The 10,775-nt window shown below is 34.4% G+C and overlaps 1 protein-coding gene across 1 annotated transcript in view; it reads right to left on the reverse strand.

Moving 5' to 3' along the window:
* Positions 1 to 49: 49 nt before the first annotated feature.
* The window catches only part of LOC113505138 (deubiquitinase DESI2-like), a 35,252-nt gene continuing 24,526 nt past the window's right edge, over positions 50 to 10,775 (reverse strand). Inside the window, 7 exon segments of the mRNA XM_026887692.1 lie at positions 50 to 4,103; positions 4,786 to 4,868; positions 6,232 to 6,320; positions 8,237 to 8,288; positions 9,887 to 9,976; positions 10,420 to 10,551; positions 10,553 to 10,570. Coding sequence (XP_026743493.1) covers positions 4,790 to 4,868; positions 6,232 to 6,320; positions 8,237 to 8,288; positions 9,887 to 9,976; positions 10,420 to 10,551; positions 10,553 to 10,570 — 460 coding nt within the window. The 3' untranslated portion in view covers positions 50 to 4,103; positions 4,786 to 4,789.

Below are 10,775 nucleotides of genomic sequence, written 5' to 3' on the forward strand. Positions count from 1 at the left end.
GATCGGGACTGAAAATCCTCCAGGATATTGTTATCAATAAAACATTCAATTGCAAACTTTTTACACAGTTTATTCGTTCAAAAATTATACTATTGCCAAGGTTTAATTTGACAATAATGTGAAAAACCATTAGATATCGCCATTCAATGAGCGGAATCTATTGTTAACACGTTTCCGGCTCACCGAATAGAATATACATTGATTTAGTAGTTAAATATGTAACAGTGTTATATTATTTATTTACTAGATATTAGTTCGTTACATTCTCATCTAATTACCGCATCATAATAAAAATAGAGACTTTATCCCACACACAAACATCAAATTGAAATTCAACTCGCAACTAGATAACTACAAATAAATTGTACAAACATTTCAAAGAACACCTTATCCAGGTTCAAAGAGAAATGTATTACATAAAATGAGATAAAAAGCTTGTAAAATATGGCCTTATACAAAAGAAACGCACATGCACACGAAAACTAATTAAAATAAATGCGAACACTAATTATAAAACTAGAATAAACTTTGGTAAATAACGAGCCCGCGTGAATAATAAATTAAGTTACATCTGTGACCGACATTACCAATTACGATAAGAGAAAACCATTTTATTTACCAAGTTTACATCGCTCATAACTTTTTAGGTGCAAAGGAACGTTTAAATCAGAGAGGGAATGTTATACAGTTTTTGCAATAATAGATCTAGAAAAACCAAACTATATGTAGGGCAAATTTATTCATTGTGACAATTATACGTTTGATGGCAAAAAATAGTCTCGTAAAATATTACAAGTGTAAAATCGTCATTAATTTACAGATAAAATGCGCAAAAAGATTCTTTGGTTTAAATTCGATCTTGTAGAAAAATGCATTCAAATTAGGTTTAAATAGCAATAGATAAAATAAATACACAGAAAAACATAGAAAATGGTTGAGAAACAAAAATTTTCTATTACATTCGTAAGTTGCCCTTACATTTCGAAAAAATTAAAACAATAAAATAATCTTGTTTACAATACATATCTACCTTATTAAGTAATATTTATAATGTTATTCAACAATTTAACTCTTTGCATATTATAATAATTATTATAGTTCCAAAATCTACAGTATGTGCCACAGTAACTAACCGATTGACGCACGGACGCACTTCAATATTACAAACATTGTCATGAGCAATAGGAACTCTTTATGAACTTAACAAGACGAGTATGAAAATTCATTAATTTTTAAGCTAAAAAACAGGACTATAGAAAATCGACCGCAATAGTCTGCAATAGATTAAGGCTAGAGTTTGCGACGGAGAAAAGTAATACAGATGTGTGAAACAAGTATGAAATAAAATAGGCATAGGTATACGAAATGTTCCATGCATCACCGGCGCGTTACGGCGGCCTCACAATATAGCCTAACTATTTATAACTTGTAAAAATGTCATAACTTGAAACACTGAGGTGTAGAGTGGCACATTATCGTGTAGTACGATACTTACACACGCTATCTGCGCACTCCAATCAGACCACACGATACACGATCGAACAAATAATTGAAATAATAATAATCCATGTGAACAATTTAGGTTATACTTCCAGCATTGAAATGGTAAATTTGAATGAAAACTTAGATTTACAATCTCACATTTTTACAGTATGTACATTTAATTACATTTTTATATAAAATTCCGTTTTAGTCGAATTATAATAGGGATTTGTTTGGTGCCGTGGTCTCGTGGTTCTATTAGAGTACGCAACACGTTGGCGCATTGTCAAGTAAATAGAAATATATGGTTATTACAATAATCATGTTATGCTCATATCATTTGAAGCCAGTTAGTCTAAACGTTTTTAAACCGCAATTTATTAGAGTTTCTCACAGAAATTAATGGTTGCAAAGTAAAAGTAATTTTATAGAATAAATTAATTTTACTTAACTCCCATTACTGTATCAATGGCACTTTTGTGAATCAGGATCGAGCTATGCTTAAATATAATTATGAATAGTTGATACTCCTAATCTTTCGCCGAATCAGTAAGTATGGTAGTAAACATACATCATACTAAACCTGGCCTTTCTTTTGGACTCACATTTTAGGAAATTTACTTATCTTAGTCAGCTTAATCTCAAGAAAGACCAAATCATGGGAATCTAATATGTATCTATTTATGAAACGCTGGCTTAAATTCGCAATGTCAATTAACGGTATTGTTTTCAGATATATGGAAACAAAAGCTATATAATAGAGCTGAAAGAAATATATTAAAATGTTGATTACATAGAGGAAACAATTATATTAAGTTAGATCCGCGAATAAAATCAATAAAACACCATACACAACTATCCTGGGATTGAAATTGTTGTGAACCCACCTCCGACTACTAAACCCAAACCACTTTGCCTCATATAAAAAGATTTATCGATTATTCTCTACAATAAGCACGTCAAAAGGCTGGAAAATATCACGTTGAGCTGCGATCCTGAGTAACACGGAATCTTATAAATAACTACTACTATTTCTAAATAAACCAGTTTATGCATATCTAAGGGCACTTCATAATATCCCGATAGTCGATACAATAAAAACCTTTTTACTTACGGCCATACACTAAACCAGACATTTATCAAAGTTGTGTTTGAAGTCAGTCAATTCAGCAATCTGTGATTCATTATGAAATAAGACTTAAAATAACAATGTTACATGTATGGCCGTCCTTTCTCTTATTTTTTTTATATTGACCGTATAACAGTAGCAAGAACCCGATATTTTTAATTAAAACTTATTGAAACAATCTATTTTAAATACATTACAAAGAATTATTTTTGTTATATATCAGTCCATTTAACTTTTAGGACCATACTGATAACCTATTTCGGTTTTTCAATTTCATAATTTTATTATGTAACCTAAAATTTGAGTAAGTTGGGACAAGGCGGAGCGAGATACTTTAGAATTATTTTATTGCTTTTAAATAATGTACACTAATTTTATTTAGTATATTGTAATCTTTCACTTTTGTACATGATTAGCTAAAATATTCTAGCTAAAGATTGAATAAAATATAATCATTAAAGTATGTGTTCGCAGATACCTTATGATAAATATCTCCGTTTCAATCGATAGCTTATAATATAGCTCAATTTATAAGTTTGCGTTTTGAGGGTATACAAAAATGTATTTCGCAGTGCTAGCATGAATTATTTTATATTAGTTATAATAAGGCATTCGATTAGGCTGGGTATAATCCACCGTTTGAAAACTTGTGTTGTGGCGCCCCGCCCTTGTTTACTATTCGTATATATTTGGTATACACACTTAGTATAAGAAGCTTTTGTATATAAACTTTCGACGGACGGACTACTATCAACTACGTATTTATGTAAACACACACACAACACGCCAAGTCACACAACTCAACGACAAAATTGTTACATTTTAAAATCCAACGTGAAAGTTGCCAGAACACAATAATATTAAATTAAGTTTTAACTTAAAACGAGTTTACAAGACATTGTACTATGCTATCTAAATATACAAAGAACATCTGTCACGTCACATAAAATTTAAATTTCAGAATATTATCTCATTAGTTTCGTTTTTTTGTTAAATAATAGTTAATAATATAATTTAATGAAAAAAAAAACGCTTGTTTCGATCAATTCCTTCGGTAGGTAAGTTAAATATTAGGTAAACGTTATTTTCGTATTCAAATAGGAACCCCGTAACATGGGGACAACGCTTTAGTAAATACTTATAACACTCTATAATAAAAACTGAGGGCAATAGTCCTGTCTCCCTCATACTAACACTTATGAGAGAGACAAAGCTCAATTTTTACTATCTTTAAAGTAGAACTATGATTAGATTAATATAAAGGCCGAAGTCGCGTCGAGTCCATTACTCTTGGAATTGTTCGTGATTGGTTTAGTCGATTTCTTAACATAACAGAAATATCGACTAAATGTTGGGTACGGCACTACGCGGCTTCGCCTCTTTAGTAACGATCGACAATGCGCCAAACAAATTATTAGCTAACGTTAACTCTAGTATGTATTAGTTCGCACAACACTTCTGACTGCTTAACTGCAAACGTGCAGTACGTCTTCTGTGGAAAAAATAATTGAATTAATATGACGTTTAACATACAACAAAACATAATTATGGTGTAATTGTCTAACATGCTTAATCCCGGGAGAATCGAGTACAGTTTGAAGCGAATTGAGGTCGACTTAGTACTCCGAAACGCGACACTGGCGCTTATTCGTGCAGTGACACGAGTTAGAACTACACTTGACAATTAAAGACGAATAACAGTTGACCAGTACAAGATAAAGGGTTGGTTCTATAATACTATTATAGGATCGTATCTTGAACCAAATCAAAAAGACCCGATCCAATTTCGGCGGTAAGCCTTAAGACAGTAGATCAGGGTGATTAACAAAAATATCACATCCCTTCATTGGGAGAGGGAAACAAAAATATATTCAGTATGGATATAAGTCTACTCATGAAACGATACTACTACTATTACTATGTACCTCTGCAGGTCATAGGCCAAACTTAAAGTAAGGTTCCAAGAGCTCGGAGACTTCTTTGGGAATTTCTAGGTTATTCTAATAGGAGGTAACCGAAACTCCCACATTTAGTGCTCATGCTCACCAACAGCGTGATTTAATAAGGGAAGAACACCAAACTCCCCGGTCCAATCCTGAATAGACGCTTTTAAAAGGTTTGACCAGGGCAAAAAGACGTTCAACGAGTATAAGTATGGCTAGTTGTATACTCACGCTGCTATTGCGGCGTCTGCGGCGAGGAGGAGCGCGAGTGCGCGGCCAGCGACTGCTGCAGCGCGGCCGGCGTCAGCCACTCCCTGACGCAACACGCGCAACACGTTACTAACGACCACGCACTACACTACCACTACACTTACAACTAATACCATCCTTATTTATATTAACAATCAACGTTTCTATGTATGGATGTTTTATTCTTTCACGCTGCTTAAACCGCTGGAACAATTTTGATGAATTTTGGTATGGAGTTAGCTGATACAATGGGAAGAAAGGGGCAAGCAGGGACGAGCTGATTAAATAGCGGTATATGATATTTCATCAAATCTTATTTGTATGTATAGTCCGATTTTTAATTCGAGGCAGTAAAATGACATTTCCAGTGTGGCAGGTTTTTAATTCCAAATAAATAGTGATGTGTTAGAATCGATTTATTATAATCAAAAGTTAGTCGAGCTTACACTTTTTTATTCAGATATCAAATTGGCTCTGTATAAAAAAAATATATTTACGACAATTAATCAAAAGACATGCACGGTGACTGTTTTTAAATGTAAAACAAAATAATATTAATTTAAATTTATAAAATTAAAGCCAAATGCGGTGCTGGTATAAGATGAAGCACCTTACCATACAAGAAAAGTCGAGCGCGTCCAACTCCAAACTGGATGAATTCTGACATTATGCAGTGGTTGGATGAAAAACAAATTTAATATCAACTTACAATTATAAAAGCTCAATTAATAGAAATAGTAAATTTTTGATACATAATAAATAAAGTATGACTAAATGTCATCGTCGTAGTAAGATTTCCAAACATCACTATTGTAGCGGGTCACCCTTTTTTGTATAAATGACAGTTGCAATTGTCATTTTACTGCCTCGAATTAAAAATCGGACTTTAAGTATGTTTATATAATATTTTAAACTTTATTCATATGAATAAACTACTATTATAAATAATAATAGCGTTTTTACTATAAGAACATGTATGAAGACAACTCATAAAATTATAATTATGATGATATCATATGGGGCAGCATTCAAAACTTTTTCCAGAGTTAAATTCAAAGAAGATTACCTATTTTAAGTACTATAAGAAGACCACTACAAGACATATGTTCAGGTAGTTAACTAAAGGTAAACAATCTAGGTGTTCCTTTTTATACAAAAACATATTAAATAAATAAACAACTGATATATTTCAGTGGTATATTTCATTTGGCAATCTTTATTGTTGTTTTACGTTTGTTTTTAGTCGAGTTTTATTTTTAAAGTGAGTTTCAAGACAATAAGACACACCAAGATTGTTTACCTTTAGTTAACTACCTAAACAAATTGAGTATAGCAATTGCGAGAGCGTGCCGTCTCTCTTCCACAACTGCAATAACATTATCCCAAGAGTTGGTGGGAGAGGGATGGTGAACGGCATGTGTTACTCACTTGGGCAGGCACCGTTGCAGGAAGGGGACGCACGAGCTGACGTAGGCGAGGCGGTTCACCCACGCCGGGATGTCGCGGTCGCATAGCGCCTGCAAATTATATGTAACATTTAATCATATGTGCTTAAAGATTGTCCAAATTCAAAGAATGGTCAATCAATCTGTAGCACTGCACGACAAAGTTTGTTAGATTGTGAAATTGTATGGGGTAATCTCTGGATATACTGAACCGATTTTCAGATTTTTTTCGCCTATGAAAGGCTACGTTATTTTAGAGTAATAACAATTTCTATCAGTTTTTGCCAGTGACACTTCAAAAGCTTCGAATCAATGAAGATGCCCTTGAACTTGTTCCCCTTTTTTAAGTTCTAAAAAAATCCTACTCTACTATATCATAAACGCGAAAGTTTATATGTATGGATGTTTGTACCTCTTTCACGCGAAAACCACTAAACGGATTTAGACAAAATTTTGTACAGAGATAGTTTATTAATTTTTATACCGATTTTATGTTTCCTCGGGTTAATTTTTTGTTTGTAGCGGACGGGCCCGCGGGAAACAGGCAGTGAAGTATAACTAACTTTCGTTTCTCTTTAGAGCAGTTTAAGCATTGTATAATAACTAAAGTGTTTCAATAATCTTGGATCGCGTGTCTGTGCCCACGTGGCGTTGCGTCCGCGCATTGTATCCACAACTCATTATGTAGCCACTGAATAATTATCACTATACAGGATATTATTTCATTAGCCTAACTTTTCGCAAATAAATAACATTAGAATTAAGATTAAAACTAAAACGAAATGTTGTAATGCTTATTCCGTTATTAATTTTATACATTATTATTAATTAATATTAACTAAATTAATTAACACTGTTCTTTAGTTTAAATTATTTCGTATGTCCTATAAAGGTACTATCGAACCAAACCAAGATGGAGTAGCGATCCACTTTTATTAGAATCATTATCTGTCAATCGAGCGTAGTTCCAAATGGAATCACCGCACGAACTATCGCTAGTGTCGAGTTATACAGTACCAACACGGCCTCCGTTCGACTAAAAAGGATCCCAATACGTCGGGATAAAGCGTACTAGATCGTTCCCATAGGTAAAGAGGGACGGCTCTATACAAACATATAACGTCGTCTCGCTTGCACGACAAAATAATTGTTTCAACAGCTAATTATACAAGCACTGTTAACACCCTGTATACGGTAACAAATCGCCTTATCGATAATCACGCTATTGTTAACTATAATTGACTTCCATTTACTCTCAGTTCCGTATGCCAGATAAGTTTATTCGAACGGAGGACGTATCAAACTATTTGATAAATATAGGAATGTGTGTTATCTCATTACAATTTTCCGGTGCAGATTGGTAGTAAAACATGGAGATAAGGAATTGACCGACCGACTAGCACATGGTACTATAGACGTTTCTCCGAATATGATTAAGATATTAACTCTTTGTACTAAACATAAATGGTAAACACAATACATCTTTCTAACTGAATTAAGTTTGAAGTAAGAAAATATATTCTCAATAAACGATATTCAGAAGAGCAAAACTGCGGAAAAAAACCTACTGGTTCGTTTTAAGAACATCTTTTTGACAGGTCGTAAAATTGAAATCAAGCAACTCTTTTCTTATTATAATTAAAGTGAAATCCCAGCTTAAAATCGTTCTCGTTACTTTTTGGTAAATTTCACGACAACGTCAAAAGGTTCTTCTTGGCCCGGACAGACTTAAATATACGCTAAACTGTAAGGCCTTGACTGGTTTTACTATATTACCTAAAACCTTGTATAGCCTAGAGTTTCTATTATTGCAGTAAATGAATGCCGAAATAGCATGCTTGCATATTTCAACTATACATAATTTATTATAAGTTACGTCGGCTGTCAACTTTGCTAATATATGAGACTTCGAGACGGTAAGGGTTGTGTTGCAACATTAAAGTTATGAATATTGTAAAAAGTTTTTAATGTTAATTTTAATGACTTACCAAACAGAATGCTGATGTGAAGTGATTACAATTATTGTTCATAAGGTGATATCTGAAAAATAAAAACATTTGTTTAGATATTTTATTACAAAAAAATAATATTATCACGGACGGTAGGTTGTGCAACAATAAGGCTAAAATAAAATATTCAGGTCTTTCAGGAAATAAACCTCAACCTCAGACGGACTCGAACCTAGGCCTCCTGGCTGTACATTACACTGCTTTATAATTACAGATAACCGAAAAAAGGTTTTCTTAGATAAGGCATAATTATTATCATTAGGAGGTTTTAACCTCCTAGTTTTTAAATAAAAATCTGTTTTATGAAGTCATTTTTCAATTTGTTATGATATTTCCCGTTCTTTTTTTTTTCGTTTAATTCTTATATTAATTACACCAAAAAAACTCTTACGGAGCCCTCTGACGGTAAATAACTAAGCACTAGTATTTTTCTGTTTATACGATTACAATTTACATTGAAACATATAAAGTACTCAGATGTGAATGCTTGCGTGACAGATATAAACTACAGTTCATAAAACTTTTTATATGCGTCCAGTTAAACAATAGAAGTGGCAATAGTAGAGATACAAGCATGCAGTCATGAGCAGAAACATGCATACACGATCAAATAGTACAAGTCGAGATTTTATAAAATGGTTTTTATCCAACGCAAAAAGATGGTTTACAAATTTGACGTGATTGTTTGTCTGTGGCATCATAGCTCCCGAACGAATTGTGCTATTGTTTGTTTTTGTAGTATTTGCTGAAGAATTTTGTGGCATGGCTTTGTATGCTCAAGGTACAGGTTCGATGCCAACGCAGGCAAAGTATCAAAGTTACATTGAACAAGTCATTTAGTTAGTACTCTCATACTAGTCTAAGAGACCACAGACAAACAATGAAGGAAAACGTGAGAAAACCTGGATTTCATATATTAATGTGCCAGCGTGGTGATCAATGCTCAAACTATCAACGAAGAGGCCTGTTAGCCAGTGCCCAGCAGTGGGTCGTATATAGGCTGGTATTATAGACTGCAATTATTTAACTAAGGCTACATCATTTTTGCTAATGACTGTACATACATATCTACATTATAGACAACAATAAGCCCGTCTGTTTGTACGTGTGATCTCGATAACCTTTCGACAGATAACTCGTCGCCATTTTCATAACCTTGGGAAGTGTCAGTGATCGTAACAAAATAATTAATTATGTCGTTCTTGATCGGTATTTGATATTTAATTATAAATCGCACATGAAGATGTGAAAGTTTTTGATATACGACGATTTCAATTTCAAACGAATATATAACGAAATAAATTCCAAAACTGGTTAGAATTGTGATTATTTCCTCTTATTATGGAATATAATTTTGTAAGAATCACCTTATTTTGTTTCCGATTCATTTGTTGTGTATTCAAGATATTAACGATCATCGAATATTTTGAAAAAAAAAAATCTACATACATTGTACTATTTCACCTCACATATTCTCAATACATAATAGTAGATTTCGAGTCCGTTTCCAAACTAAAAAATGCTTAGAAACATTACCCCTCTGACGAAGTCGGGTAAAGGGTCCCCCTTTACCGGTACCCTTTACCCGACTTCGTCAGAGGGTAAAGGTATATTATTATGTAAACATACCTGTCACCTCGGAACTGCTTGCCTAGTTCTGTGACTAACCTCCGCACCTCCTCTTCGCTGAAGTCTGTGTACCCTATGTGCACGCTCTGTCTGCAATGCAAATAAAACATTACGATTATTAACAACAATAGAGGCTGTATGTGAACGTGTTTCGACATTCTTCTCAGGGTAGTCAAATAGGAAATGTCGACTACAGCGTTCTCAAAAAAAAAGAAGACATGTAAATGTGATGATATATCCTACTTACAGAATAAATGATTTCATTTCATTTCATTTCACGTCACAAGTCCGCGCACCCTTTCTTATGAGGAGTGAGGGGGTTTACACCTATCCCTTGAGAAGGAGTCCAAAGGACTAGAACCATCTAGAGTGGCGCAGAGTAGTCGCGAGCGATCCCGTGACTCTGGCTAAAGCAGTAGAAGGGCCCCGGGATGGTTTTAGTCGGTGGAAGTCCGACATATCCCCATGCCGTGCCTCGACGTGGTTTGAAAACTGAAGTCATTAGTTTCATTTCAGTATAAAGCCAGCCATACCTGAAGCGGAACTGCTCGCCAAGTTCCCGCTCGTCGCGCGGCGTGATCTCGAAGACGCCGGTGAAGGCGTACGGGTGCCCGCCGTACGCCCACTCCGAGCCGTGCACCTGCACGCCGCTGTGGAACACGCCCGCCCGCGCCCGCCGTGTACCTGGCCAACAGGTTCCACTATATACCTACTTGTATGATTACTATACTAATCATTAGGAAGCGGTGAAGGGTGGGCGAAACTGGGTGCTGTCCAATGTAACCTGACTTTCAAAAAGTGCTACTTAGTAGCCTAATTTGAATAAATGACTTTTGATATTGATTATAAGCCTTACAGATTATAAGCCCATAATTGAACCTTTGGAATT

This window comes from Trichoplusia ni, chromosome 24 (assembly GCF_003590095.1).
Source record: "Trichoplusia ni isolate ovarian cell line Hi5 chromosome 24, tn1, whole genome shotgun sequence".
NCBI lineage: Eukaryota > Metazoa > Arthropoda > Insecta > Lepidoptera > Noctuidae > Trichoplusia > Trichoplusia ni.